Raw genomic sequence first — 16,002 nt, forward strand, 5'->3', positions numbered from 1 at the left:
TGCCACGCCCATCGTCCAATTTTCACACCAGCTCCCATAAAGCCTTTTCATACCATCTCGGAGGTAAAATTTAAGGTCTATGACGTAATTAATTATTGATTTGTTGCGCTTTTAGAAATTTTGCGCTTAGTGAGCTGGGTTATTTTTCGATTTCATCCATTTTCATATTGTCGGTAGAACTTTTTATAACATTTTCGCTCACAAATTGGTTCACCCGGATTTCAACTTTTCTTGTCTTTCTGATCGATTAGTTTTAGGAGATACGTAAAACCATTAGGTGAACAAAACTATAATACTCTGGAGCAACAGGTGGCAACAGTATAAAAGGTTGTAGGATCCTCTGCTACCCATTTGATACAAAGACAAAGATTTAGCCTAGTCTTCGTCTTCTTTGGTACAAGTTCGCCTGGTGATGTCCACTTTTTCGACTGGTCCTTGGTCTCTGGTGTGCACCTGGAGACCCACGATTGGTAGATCATATGAAATGACGCAGAAACTCCTCCGAATTCAATTGTACTTGTTCGAGAATTTTTATCCAACTCTTAATACTCTCTCCATTCTGTGGAAACACCGTTAAAAACTACTGAGGCTAAGTGAGGATTGCATATTTATCAGCGATTAATGGAATGAAAAAAAGTAGGTTAACCGGTTCTGTTTTTGCACTTTTGGACTGGCCGGTAAAATGGCTTTTATCGAGGAAACCAAGGCAACGCGCTTTAAAAACATTCAGAAATTAAAAACACAATTGTAAAAACAACAAAAAATAATTTTTCTTTGGATTTTCTGTTACAAAAAATTATTAGCAAAAAAAAATTCTTTCTCCTATCACCTTTGAATCCGCCCCTGTGTTTCTTATATGATGTACTTCATCTTTTTTCTATGCATTTGCGCACACACGAATGCATTGCAGCGCCATTAGCGCTCACCAACACAAAAGTCGCCCTATAGGCGCAAGATATGTACGTATCCGAGTGTGTATACCGTCGCTGTCTTCAAGAATAGATCGGCGTAAATGAATAACCAAACAGAATCAACACAAATACACAAGCAATTGAAATGCAACAACAAAATACAACAGCAAAACCAACAATAACAATATGGTATTTTTGTTTCTTCTCACTTTCATACACACGATGCCAGACATGGCCGAAACGATCACTCTTGGTGGATGCTGTTGATCGTTGCGCTAAATGTGGTATTAGTTGAAACGAGCGCGGCGGCTGACGAACAACACGTTGGGGCACACATTCGTCGTATGCGTAGTCGAGTAAGAAAAAGTGGCAGAACGTGTCGCGTCGCTTCGCATCAGATCGCATCAATTATATTGATCGTAACGTGGTACATCGCATCGCAGAGCAACGCATCGAATCGAATCGAAACAGATCAGAGCTCAACATTGTCGTACGTACTAACAATATACTTACAAACATATATACTCATACAAAGATTGAACTTCAAATATTGAGTGCTTGAAAAAGAAAATAAACACTAAAGTGCGGGAAAAATAAAAAAAATTGTGGGTGTTAAAATTTGTTTTTGCATTTCGCCACCTTTTTCGCACGATTTTCAAACATTTGAGGTGTTTGTTTATGTGTGTGTGCGTTTTTGTTCTTTTTTATGCATTTCACTTCATAGAAACTTTGTTTGAGCTTTGCTCGAACGTTATGTGATTGTGAAGGGCTTTTAACATTTGGCATACGCGCTTAAATGCCAACGGTGACAACAACACGGATAATAGACATACATATTTGAAAGAAATATTTTACGTGGACTCCGCGCCGATAGTAGAACTGTTCTTTTTTTGGCTGTATAACGATTTGAACCATAAAAAAGATAATACAACATTGTGGCATTGCTATGATAAGCGCACCTTAAGCTTATTGTCAAACATAAGCTACACCGATCTATAGTATGACCCTAGAGCCAAGCAATCAATAAGCGTGAGTTTGGCTATCAAGCTTGTTAGTACCTCTGTCTCTAACGAAAACCGAAATTAGTGCAAAATATTTGAATAAACAAAAAGTGAAGTGCAAGCTAAACTTCTTAACAGAAAAAAATACTATGGAAAAGTGCTAATAAAATTTATTACTGCCAAGCGAAGTATATTAATAGGCAGTGGCTTGGAAACTAACGCAACGAAGAAGCAGAAAGTGATTTTTTAAGTCCATATTTGTATATGTACTTAAGTGCATACATATTTACATTAAGAAATTGAACGCAACTACAACAAAAATAACAATTTACACCGGTAAAAGCTACAAAATTTTGCGCTTGGAATTCCCCGAAGCGGCTTAAAGAAAATTCCATAATTTTTTAGTGACATAGGCAAGCGCAAAACTCTTAATTGGCTCACATATGGATCCAGGTAAGATTAACAGAAAACGACCATATACATAAAATACACTGAATTAAATTATATATATGTATATATTATATATTTGAATTTATATGAAAGCATAAGACGATAGAAGTAAAAGTAAGTTTTTTTAGCATCAAAGCCATTATTAGCACTGCAAATATGAGATTTTGTAAATATAGACAATTTGATTGGTTGACTGGCTGAAAAGAAAGGTCCCACGATCACTTGACTGCAAGCTGAGTCACAGCTAAGCAACTTAGCGACTCACTGCATTTGATAAACTTTTATTTGATAATATTTTGGGAGAAAAAATTATTCTTGTAAGCCGTCGGCATTTTAAGTTCGCTTGGATGTTTCTATTTTTCTATAAAAGAATACAACCGTAATTTATTCCAATCTTATTCATATTCTTGATCAAAAAGCAGATTTATATATAAATATGTCTCAATATATACACACATATACTATATATTTATTATGTCTTCATTAGCTCACCAATTAGTATATCATAAAATTAAACAAGTTTATAAGTTATAGTGTTGTAGAGCTTCTTAGTGGTTTTAGATTGTTTTTATTGAAGTTTTGTTTACATGCCGTGTTCATATTTACACAATTTTTCCACTCTCCACTTAACGGCAAAACAGTTTAGACAAAAAGTTTAAACAAAAATTAAGCATAATGTCACACAAGCAAAACGAACTAAAAATTCTTTTTTAAAGAGTGATCCATTTCGAGGTTCCCTATTTTTTTGAAGAAAAAACACAGAAACTTCAAATTTAATGGCGAATGTTCATTATCCTTCGAAAGAACATTATTTGGCATTTATTTTTTTGAATTATCTCTTTCAAATGTTAGCCGCGGCTGCGTCTCAGATGCTCCATCAGTTTTTCGATGACTACTTCAAGCATTTCGACTGGTAACTGGCGAATGACACTCGTGATGTTTTGCTCCAAGGCCTGAATCGAAGCGGGATTGTCCGCATAGACTTTAGGCTTTATATATATCCACAGAAAAAGTCTAACGGTGTGATATCACATGATCTTGGTGCCCAATTGACCGACTTAAAAAGTGAAATTATCTGCTCCCCGAAGTGTTCATTCTATACATCCATTGATTGTTACGATGTGTGGGAAGTGGCGCCGTTTTGCTGAAACCAAATGTCGCCGAGCTCACGAGTTTTATTTCAGGCATCAAATGGTCGGTTATCATGGAGCAATCACGGTCGCCATTGACGGTCACCTTCTCACCAGCATCATTTTTGAAGAAATATCGAACGATTGTTCCACCGGCTACAAACCACACCAAATTGTTTATTTTTTCTAAATGAAATGGCAGCTGTTTAATCTTTTCCGGTTGCTTTTCGTCCCGACGGCGACAATTTTGCTTGTTTACGTACGCAAAGAGCCAGAAAAGGTCCTCATCGCTGAACAAAATTTGGCTCGAAAACGTCGGATCTTCTTGGAACTTTTCAAGAGCCCATAAAGCGAAGTGATGTCGTTTGTAAAACTAATTCAGACGAAAGTTTTTACATGATGAAATGCCAAACAATACTGAACAAAAATGACATGCCAGCTTGACAGGACTCACACGGGATCTGTCAAAAAAGACTAGAAAACTTTTGAAAAAAGTATCTCTACTTCAATCACCCGTTATAACTAAAATAATTTTAAAAACAATACAAAAGGATTCCATCTTTAAGGAGAGTTCAGCATTCTCTGATTATATGCTCCTGAGAGTTGTTGGACGTTGTTGGGATCACGGAAAAAATAAAAAAAAATCTATCGTTTATCAAAGTTCTATCTATCTATCTATCAAAGTTCCCAAGTTATTGGTGTCAATGTGATGCAACCTCTGCTATTTTTGCTACAATGGAAAAAAGAGAAATTCATATTTTGCAAAAGGTACTATTTTCTGACAAAAAAAAAAATCCATTGAAGCAAAGCTATGACTTAATAAACGTTACGGCTAATCTGCTCGGTATATACAATGGTCAAGTTCTCGAAGGGCCATATCAAACACGAGGTTTTACAAATGAAAAGGCTTAACGTGCGATTGAGTGGTTTTGAACATTGGTCAAAAAGGCAAACATTCAAACGGCAACCTCTATCTGATCACAAGCAGTAAAGACAAGTATTCTCGTCGATTTATGACAATGGATGAAGAATGAGTACATCACTAAATTTCTGAAACTAGCGTCATCAAACATTTCTTCCAAAAGCCGTTGCGTTCTGGTAGGCAATAGTATACTTGTACATCGAGCTTACTGAGATATGCCACGAAAAAGCTTTTCAATAGACCTACGTATGTAAAGTAGCTCAGAGTTGATTTATTACATCTATGTAAGTACGCTTACTCATCAGATAACATTGAGGCACACGCCTTGAATTCAATGACAGGCTGTGGCAACCTGGTATCAAAGGCGCTATATTATAGCTATTTCTATATATATGAAGAAAAGGCTGAAAGTACGGTCGGCGTACTTACTTTATTTTTTTTATAATAAAAATTTTTTATTTAAATTACTAATTCATAATTTAGAATAAATAAAATAGTCGTTAACTTATTTTGCGGTTTCTTGACATGTGCCAAATTAGCAAAACAGCAAGAAAACTACAAATTTATTAACATGAGAGCTAATATACATATTTTATTTATGTACGTGTGCACATTTACCAAAAAGTCTCTACCTATTTATAGACATAACTACTACAAGCCAAAGTATAGCGTAAAGTGCGTGGCGGTGAGTCGCTCTCAAAATCGAACACATTTGTTAAATGAAAATTAATAAGTAAATAAACATTCAACAAAAATGTTGTCAAATAAATCCGTAAATTTTAGACCACCAAATCAGTAGCCATATATACATACATACGTATGTACCTACCAAAGAGTCGGCACAACAGCCTTTACAGTAAACAAACGATGATAGAGCCAAGAGAAGAGCTAAAGTAGCAAGGCATTTTCAAAATCAATGAAACTACTCGCACCAAACACACATACATACACAAATTTACGATTCAGCAAGTCAAACAAACATCAAACATTACAACGATCATTAGTTAAATTAGGAAGTCAGTCAACGATCGGTAAGCCATCGAACGTCTGCCTCACAACTAGACCAACAACACTACTGGTACCACCAGACACCACTCTTGACCCGTACCGTGTACCGTGTGTATGTATGTGTTTACATATCGAAGTGTTGTTGTTGTTAGTGACCAACGATCACAGTCAATGGTGGCAAACAGCTACCGACTGGCGGGCGATCATGCGCAACTACAAACGACACGTTGCATCGAAAATCGTCGGCAAACATATAGTATAGCATAAGTCATATAAGAGCAGAGTACGTTTGGAAAGGTACAGCGAACATACATATGACTCCAATAAAAGATATTATGCATATATACCGTCGACTATGTTTACTTTGTACTTGGCAATCCAGCAACACGGTAGCTCTCTAGCCGTGAATGATGGAATGATCAACACCGGCGAGTGTAACCCTGTGCCTTTGCGCTTATGTTTGTGTGTGCAGGTATGGTTGGGGAGCTATTGATGTGCCCGAACACAGGTTGAAATCTCGATTTAGCAGCGGGAGGCTTTGAAGAATTGAGATTTCAGCGCTAAAGTGTTTATATTGTTTGTCGTGCGTTCCTCAAGTTGTTGGTAAAACACTTCAGTGCTAGCTCATTTTCTCTCTTTAAGTTACATACATGTGCAGACACAAAGCACTGTACCTACCGACATCTATAAAAAAAAGTATTTTATAAGTGTCGAAATCTTATAGTACAAGAGCTAATTAAAATCATGAAGTTATATGGTTAATAGCTTAGAAGGAAGTTCTAAATATTGACTTCAGATTACCTCAGCTGATGACGAGAAACATGCATACATACTTACATATTATCAGATTTCTGTAGAGAGATGATGAGTTCAATGAGTTAATCCAACGCAGGACAACTCTTGGCAACAGGTGCTGCTTCGGACTGAGTAGGCAATTGAAAAGTAAAGTCCTCTCTCAGCAAACAAAAACCAAACTCTATAAGTCGCTCATAATTACCGTCCTGCTATATGGTGCTGAGGCCTGGACGATGATAACAACCGATGAGTCGATGTTGTGAGTATTCTAGAGAAAGGTTCTGCGAAAGATTTATGGTCCTTTGCGCATTGGCCACGGCGAATATCGTATTCGATGGAACGATAAGCTGTACGAGATATACGACGACATTGACATAGTTCAGCGAATTAAAAGACAGCGGCCACGCTGGCTAGGTCATGTTGTCCGAATGGACGAAAACACTCCAGCTCTAAAAGTATTCAACGCATTACCCGCCGGGGGAAGCAGAGGAAGAGGAAGACCTCCACACCGTTGGAAGGACCAAGTGAAGAAGGACCTGGCTTCGCTTGGAAAATCCAATTGGCGCCACGTAGCGAAAAGAAGAAACGACTGGCGCGCTGTTGTTAACTCGGCTGTAATCGCGTAAGCAGTGTCTACGCCAGTAATAAAGAAGAAGAAGATGATGAGTTTAAAGCTTCCATTTGGTTCGTCCAAGCGTCAAAAGTTATGTACATACATACATATATGTATAGGGTATGTTTCGTATAGGATTTACAGCAACTAATTGTTAGGTACTCTTAAGATGTATTGACTAAATTGTCGTACCGCCATTGAAAGGAGTCAATCGTTTGAGGTATATTGATTTACAAAATAAAATTTACCACCAACCCGAATGCATAATTTCTTTATCGACGGCATTAAGTCACTTTGTATAAGATGGCTGCTAGGCCGCATTGACATCGAAAAGAAACGAGCTGTAAAAAAATAGAATTGAAACGTTTAGGAGCTCTGCTATCTATAAAGTTTCACGGGAGCTTGACCAACGCTGATCTACCATTAGTTTTTGCTCTGACGCAAGATAATTTTGGCCCAAAATGAATCGGAAAAGGGGTAGTGAATTCTTCGTCCTCAGTAGAGTTAGTTTTTATTTGGTTGTAGGGGTTATAACTGGTGGCCCTATCGGTGTTTAAGTTTAAAAATCTTACTGAACGACAGTTGTCGAAGCTTTTTGGAAGAATACGAGGTAGAAACATATTAGCACTTCCTTCTTGGTTGTTCCGCCTTTGAAAGATCAAATCTTAATCGCCTGGATGCTCATACTTTCAGACAACCCGCTGAGCTCAATTGGTTAAAAAGCGTTTTCTTGATTCCATCGGATTGTAGGAGTTTTACTTTCTGACTTCACCATATACTATAATAGTCCAAGTATGATCGCCACCTTTTGTAAAAGCCATAACCTAACGTAACGCAAGTTATAAAATGAACTAAAGATATACAATCATTTATTTTTCCTTGGCGTTCAACTACTCATACGCATTTAAGAAATCGATAGTGATAGAATGATTAACTCTTAGGTCTATCAACAAAATCACACGTGTTTTATATACATATGTACATACATACATATGTACATATGTGTGCATTTACGAAATCATATTTCCATTTGACGCCGAACCTCCGGTCGCCACTGGCAATTCGTCGTCACATTTCCGAGACGCCACCTAATTGGCTTGCTCAGACCAACTTGATACCACAACTACGACAATATTTTAAACTTCCTTTCGTGAAACATTGAGCGTCGCGACAAATATCAAGCTCAGCTTGTTATTCGACATTTATTGAATGCAATTGCATTAAATATATTTTTTGCATACACATATACATATGTATGTATAAATTGTACATATGGGTACGTAAGAACATATTATTTTCAGATTTAACTTTTGAGACCTTTGACGTCTCCGTAATCAACTCCACCGTAATACAAACTTACATACATATTCATACGTGCGCACATACATACATATGTATGTATACATGCCGGTGTCGCTATGCGTTCATGGCGATCGTTGACAAGTCTGGTGGGCTTAGAGTCGGGTCTTGCATGTACCGCTGGTACCGTACAGCTGTGCCGGTTGGCATCCATGTTTGCAAGTATGCTTTTCCATTAAGGCGTGTACACAATGACGAGACTATACAAGTGTTTACCTAGTCTTGTTGTTGCGGTTGACTCTCCTGTAACTTTTGTATGTATGTGTGTGTGCAGCTACTGGTATTCCTGCAACCAAGTTAATAATGAATATAAACTGCATATACTATATATATGTGTATACATACATTACATTATATATACACATTATACATATGTATGTGTGTGTTTATGGTTGTGTCGTCGAATGCTTAATTTTTGTGTTGATCCCTTTACGCATTTGTTTTATTGCTCATTTACGATCTCAGCATTTCTTTGCTTAGGACCAAAGTGTGATTAGCTACCGAAGTAGTGATATTGACTGCCGTTGCTGGCTGTTAGTCACGCACTTCTGAAAGCATTCATATAGTATGTATGAACAAGTGCATGTGTACATACCATCCACTTTAATCCTCCGGAACTTGGGTGACCGATTCTGCAACAGACCGAGCAAAGCAATGACTTGTCGACGCAAGGGAGTCGCATTACTGCCGTTGTAAAGCACATAACGAACTGAGCATTACGCTATTAGTATGTCCATAAAAATGTTTATATGTACACAGACTTACATACATATGGATATATATTTGTCCATTTGCATCACATACACGTGTAGAGATTTAAAGAAATTATGAAAAGAGTAGTAAAGTCAAAAAGTAAATTAATATAAATATGTATATACATGTATGTATTTACTTCAAGTAAGGCGATATGAAGCATATTTAACAATTTTCATAGTTCATTTTTATAAAATTTGTGTGTCAACTTAATTCGGTAGAAACAAATTGTACTCCAACCTTAGTATAGTGACTAAATGTGTGCAAAAATTTAACGGTGTTTTTCAAAATTATTAGAAATAATTTCTATTTATCACTTAATATCAAATTTACTATGATTGCATATATAGTATGTGTATGTATGCACATAGATGGCTATCATACGTCTAATCCGCTACGTCGAACATGATGATTTTGGACCATCTCGTAAATTTATAATGGATTTATGGGGATATTTTGAAACTAGGTATTAATAACTAAATCCAACGCAGAATAACTCTTACCAACAGGTGCTACATACTTCGAACTGAGTAGACAATTTAGATGTAAAACCCTCTCTCGATGAACAAAAACCAAACTCTATAAGTCCCGTCTGCTATATGATGCTGGGGAATGGACGATTACAACATCTGATGAGTTGACGTTACGATTTTTCCAGAGAAAGGTTCTGCGAAAGATTTATGGTGCTTTGCGCGTTGGTCACGGCGAATATGGCATTCAATGGAACGATGAGCGGTATGAGATATACGACGACATTGACATACAAGGTGCGTTCCAAAGTAAACAGGACTTAAAAAAAAAAGACAGAACAAATGGTTTTTTTCGGCAAAATCAATTTATTTTATGCAAAATAGTCTCCTTCTGCTTCAATACAGCTTTTTGCACGGTCCAAAAGTATGTCGAACGAGTGTTTTAGCTCGTTGGCCTGCATGGCCGCCAGTATGCCCGTGCAAGCTTTTTGAATGGCCTCTACGTCTGCATAACGCTTTCCTTTCATGGGCAAATGCATTTTTCCGAAAAGGTAGAAGTCGCACGGTGCCATATCAGGTGAATGCGGGGAGTGGTTGATGGTTAAAATGTGATTTTTGGTCAATTAGTCGGTCACAAGCGTCGATCCGTCTCATCGGATTTTGAGCAATTTTTGGTCGTCAGTCAATTTGTGCACACACCTTTCGTAAGCCCAAATGTTCGGTCAAAATGTGATAAATCGATGTTTTGGAGATGTTCAATTCCATTTCCATGAATTTAAATGATGATTTCGGCTGATTTTTGATGAATTCATGCACAGTTTCGATGGAATTTCCGGTGATCACGGATTTTGATTGGCCCTCATGTTGATCATCAATGTCATGAAATTATCACTGGACAATTGATAAAGATAGCACATTCTAACGCACCAGTCGAAATATAGATGGCCCCCCCGGTGGCGCTATATTCAAAATCCTGTTTACTTTGGAACTAACCTTGTAGTTCAGCGAATTAAAAGACAGCGGCTACGCTGGCTAGGTCATGTCGTCCGAATGGACGAAAATACTCTAGCTCTGAAAGTATTCGACGCAGTACCCACCGGAGGAAGCAGAGGAAGAGGAAGACCTTCACGCCGTTGGATAGACCAGGTGGAGAAGGACCTGGCTTCGCTTGGAATGTCCAATCGCTCCACATTGCAAGAAGAAAAAACGACTGGCGCGCTGTTCTTAACTCGGCCATAACCGCGTAAGCGGTGTCTACTCCAGTAAAGAAGTAGAAGGTTTAATGATGTTGTTTTTTTGCATAATATAAAATAGAGTGAAGGAAACGGGTGCATACTTTCCTCCAGTCGTCACATGCCGAATATACCGATTTAAAGCCCTCAACTTAATTCTATCCCTATATGTTTTAGTAAAATTAAGAGGATATGTTACTGTAAGCATAATCTGTTTGAGTATCAAAACAGAATGCAATCAGTACATGTCTAAGAAAGACTCATATAAAGAGTTTACCGACACTTCATAAATCGAATATCATACGTGCTGATCCGTAATGCTGTTTCTACATATTGACTATATAATTGTCGAGCATTACTCATGTTTCACAGTCCATTCGAGCTCTAATTGTAATTAATGATGCAAGCTTAATACATGAAGGGAAGCTATGAAGCTGTTGATTGACGTTGAGTCGTGTCAAGGCACTGCTTGTAGATCACCGTGCCCGAAGTTCGTTGGGTAAGGTGTTAGATAACCGGCAGCGTACTCTATGACATTCGTTTAAAGTCTCGTTATATAGTTAGTACACCTTAACATAGAATAAATAGGCTTCGTTGAGTAATTTTTGTTGAGGAAAAATAAAGGAACTCATCTCATTGTCCGTAGAGTAATTTTTTTTTACATGGAACTTATTGAATACGCCTCTTAAACAATTCTTCATTCCATGAAGGTCAATGACTGCGACCAATGACGTTAGTCATTAGCTTCTGTGCAAATCCGATAAGTTAGCAAGAGTTGGCCACGAACCCTGCTCGTATCGCAATGAGAATGAGTTGGACATATGTTGTCATCTTGTGTTCCAGCACTGGACCTATAGACCTCGCCTGCGCTTAGCATGCTCCTGTGCGACTGCGAGATCCTTTGGTCGCAAGAGATTTTCTGAACTATTTGCAAAGTTCATTTTACCGCAATCGGAAGAGTTCTTACTGGACAATGTCCAATAGTTATTCTTGTAAATTAATGCTAAGGCTAAAATATTGTCCGACGCAAGTTCTCAAGTTCTTTTTGAAGGAGAAAGACGAAGTGGAAAAACCTGGCACATTTTTCTCTATTGTCTAGCCTTTGCATGACTGAGGTTTAAACATCTCGGCAGTCTTCGAAGTCTCAACATAAGTATTTGTGATCGTCTCGAATCTAGGTACCACAACCTACCGGCCACTATCTAACGGCGTTAAAAGCTGTCCAGGTAAAATTTCTATTACGATCCACCATTTATCTAACATATTGCTAGAGTTTAGTTGTCATTGAGGAATTACTTATGATTACAAACCATCGTAATCCACTTTTAGGAGAAAAAAAGCATATTTCCCTCCCAAAGTGCTTAACGGAATTATTCCGTCGCGACAAATGAATTTGGAGGTGTTCACACTCCCGGCAAAGATACCTTTAATCTGAAGTTTAATAGCTCCTAAAAACTATGACCACATCAGACCCAGTCCATTCATATTCTTTTCAAACGATATTCAACGATGTCACATGAAGCTAAATGCTCACATTCGCCTAAAAGTAAATTTTATGAATGCGTTTATCCACCAAGAAATAATTTCGAAATAAATGCACATTTAAGTCCAATGCAATTATAATTTGTTTTAAAACCTGATATCTGCTACCACACAAAATCTCCACACATACGAAGTCATGTTCGTATGCCACTTGATGACACTCTAGAAGTCTAGAAGAGTGTAAGAGCTACTTACAGCTACATCCGCATCAATCTTCGTGTAACACCAGGGAGCACCAACTCCTGTGTGACCACATCATGTCAAACCACAGACGGACAGACAAACAAGCGAAGGAATTCCCCATGGGATATGCGACGCAGACATTAACTATGACAAGTGCAAGCGAACTCTGGGCTAGTGGGATCGTCAGTCGCACTTACAAACAACAACACAACTTGAATATAGTACTAGTACATACTTACATATGTGTATTTGTATGTTTGCATTTTAATGTACTCAAGTTTGTTGCAACATGCGCATTAACAAAAATTTAACGAGATTCTAATAGGCATACATTTGTATAAAAATCATACTAAGCCATGGCACGCGTTCCAGCTACTAAGTATGATCACATGATCACATGATCACTTAGTACACGCACTATTGGCGACGACGGTAATTTATGGGAAAGCATACGTCAATTGGAAACCGCAGGCATCTGGTGGAGGTCGTAGCAGTAGTGATTTAGGGTTAGTGTTCAATATTTGAACTTTGACTATCAAGCAGAGGGTTGAAGTTCAATCGTTGCTTAGGGAACGGGGGACCGGAACTACCAGTAAGGTTGTGGGGCTAGCCGAGAATCAATCGCTGGCGCACTCGCTCATCTGTCGCACACATGTCTATGCGCTTGTAGAGCGCCTAACCGTTTCGATACACTAAAATATCTACAAACTTATGTATTGTAGATTATATGTATATGCCCCTCTGCAACGGGAGACTTATAGGCGAATACATCTGTGCACTCGTATGCTCAATTCAAACGAACATGTCAACAATTTATGTTTCGCTGTCAACATTATTGTTCAACTATATGCTAAATCTTCTAATTCTTTATGCCTCAATGTTTTTATTATTATTGTTCTTGTTGTTATGATAAATAATAGTCTTCGTTGAACGATCGTCTTGGCGTTCCGCTGCATTGAACGCAATTGGTCGAATTTCTTTGAAAATTCTATTGTGCAGACGCATTGCGGTCTCGTTCGGCATTCGGCGTTATTTCGCTCTAAGTTAGTCGCTGCTATGTGTTGGCTTCGTTTGTTCTATGGGCGTGCATAGTGTGTGTCGCACATAGCGCTTGTTGCCCTTAGTGGGTGCTTCAGATTCTTGAGATGTTTAATTGATGTTACCGCAAAATATTTCGAATCGCCCCGTTTTCAGGGACATTACTTGTATATACTTAGACACAGAGGGGTGTTAGTAGTACACATCACTCTTGGTGTCGGGATCTCAGCGTTTGTGTGTAAATAAATTATTTTTGTTGTTGGTGATGGTTGTGTTGGCTGGTGGTTGCGGTAATTTATGAAGTCATTAATTTCTGTTGACAGACAAAGATGTTGACGTTGAAGGAATCTATTCATTATAAATATTTAGAGTAAATTGTATTATAATTTACTAGATTTGTTAAACACTATATAAAAAGTTTGATGTCAAAATAAAATATTTAATTATTTTTTATTATTAAATTGTAAAAATAGGTAATATAATTTGACGGATTCAAGCAATATAATTATGTTTAATTGGTAGTAACACCTTTGTTAAATGCTTGGCTGAGCGTTGATGTTTCTACTTTGGCGTGTGCGTTGACGTTTTGTGACAAATGAAGGAACATAAACGTTTTAATCTGACTCCGAATGGCTAATAGATCTTTTAAGAAATATTTGTGACAGAGAAACCTGTTGATATTAATCGAATATTGATTCTGTGTGGTGGTTGTGGTGGTTGTGGTGCTTTTTTGCTGTTGTTATTATAATTAATATCTATACATCAGCTTAGAAGAAAACAATAAAAAATGCTAACTTCGGCTTTAACGAAGCTATAATATCTTTTACATGGTAAGCAATTATATGTAAAACTAAATCTGGTGGGTAGCCAACCAATGATTTGCGTCCAACGCAAAATTTTCTGCTAATTCTCTATAGCCACGTTTTTTTCAATACAAACGAAGACGAATTAAGCCTACTAGGAACAGAAAAATTATTTTCTTGACTTTGATCGGTCAGTTTGTAAGGCAGCTATATGTTATATTGGTTCGATCTGAACAATATGTTCGAAGATTGTGCCATTTCCTGGATAATAATCTATGCCAGTTTCGGCAATATAATGTGTCAAACAAAAAAGCTTTGCAGAGAAGATGCAAACCGATATCTCAAAATCCTTGATGAATTTGGTTCGCATAAAGACTTAAACTAACTACAACCCGTCCCATTGGGCATTTTTTACAACTTAAGCGCCAAAATTTTAGAAAGAGGAGCTCAACCACACAGCATAACTTTCGGTTCCTTCTCCTCGCAGCTCCAACCTCGGTGCAAAAATCACCCGTTATATAAGAATAATATCAAATTACGCTTTCTTAGTTTCGCCGAAGGTTAAGAACTGTTAGTTAAAAATATATATGGAAAAAGTTCTATTAGATATAAAGCTTCGAATCATTTAACTTTCTTATATTAAGTTGTCAAATGTCTCCCTTCCGCTTTTTTGCTCTTTATTCAATGCTTTATAAAAAGTGTTACAGTAATCGGATTTAGTTCAAATATGCGCGGTTTCGTTCGATAATCTGTTTCCACCTAGACGGCAACTTCATAATACCCCCCTCGTAGAAGTCCTCTTTCTTATTTGTGAAGAACTCGGACAGCCACTTTTCACAAGCCTCTTTTGGGTTCAACTTTACACCAACAAGAGCGTTCGCCATGGACAGGAACAGGTGGTAATCACTTGGCACTATGTCCGGGCTATATGGTGGATGCGATAAAATCTTCCATCCGAGCTCCTGTAGCTTTTGACGAGTCATCAACGAAGTGTGTGGTCTGGCGTTGTCCTGGTAGAACACTACACCCTTCCTGTTGGCCAATTCTGGACCCTTCTGGTCGATCGCCTGCTTCAAGCGGTCCAGTTATTCGAAGTGATGGTAGAATTAAGCGTTTGGCCATATGGGAGCAGTTCATAGTGGATAATTTGATTCCATTCCCACCAAACACACAGCAAAACCTTCCTGGCCGTCAATCCCGGTTTGGCCACTGTTTGGGACGATTCACCGGCCTTCGGCCACGACCGTTTTTGCTTGATATTGTCGAATGTGTTCAATTTTTCGTCGCCATTCCTTCGCAGTTCCAAGTGATAGAGTACCATCCCCCAAAACACCATTTATCTCACGGAACGTTTCTCTAGCGGATTTGCTTTTAACGAAGGAAAACTTTAAAATAGCGCGAATTTTGGCGTTAGTGAACTCCATGTTTACACGTCTATAACTGTTGAACGCAATATCCAAACTAATCATGCATAGCGTCGTTTTGTAGGTTATGTCAAGACCTTTCAAAGATGTATAGTATTGCCAGATACGAGCTCTGTAGCGTTTTATACATAGCCGCGAAATTCAAAAGACAAAAAGGCGGAAGGGAGATACATATTTGACAACCTAATATTACCTATTGAATATTGAATACTAACAACAGAAATCTGTAAAAGCATAAGTTTGTAGTATATACAATGATGGAGGTTGTTTTTTAACTCAGTAATGGTTGTCGTCTCAGTTCAATATTTCCAATTTATTTATAAATTTGTTATCATGACCCGTAGAACATTATCGGTACCCTGAAACCT

General features: G+C 37.9%; 1 protein-coding gene across 1 annotated transcript in view; it reads left to right on the forward strand.

Annotated features, from left to right (window-relative positions):
* The first annotated feature begins 1,221 nt into the window (after positions 1–1,221).
* Positions 1,222–16,002, forward strand: part of LOC126760453 (paired box pox-meso protein) — a 43,472-nt gene continuing 28,691 nt past the window's right edge. Inside the window, exon 1 of the mRNA XM_050476098.1 lies at positions 1,222–2,365. Coding sequence (XP_050332055.1) covers positions 2,356–2,365 — 10 coding nt within the window. The 5' untranslated portion in view covers positions 1,222–2,355. The remainder of the gene's footprint in view (positions 2,366–16,002) is intronic.

Source organism: Bactrocera neohumeralis, chromosome 2, assembly GCF_024586455.1.
Source record: "Bactrocera neohumeralis isolate Rockhampton chromosome 2, APGP_CSIRO_Bneo_wtdbg2-racon-allhic-juicebox.fasta_v2, whole genome shotgun sequence".
NCBI lineage: Eukaryota > Metazoa > Arthropoda > Insecta > Diptera > Tephritidae > Bactrocera > Bactrocera neohumeralis.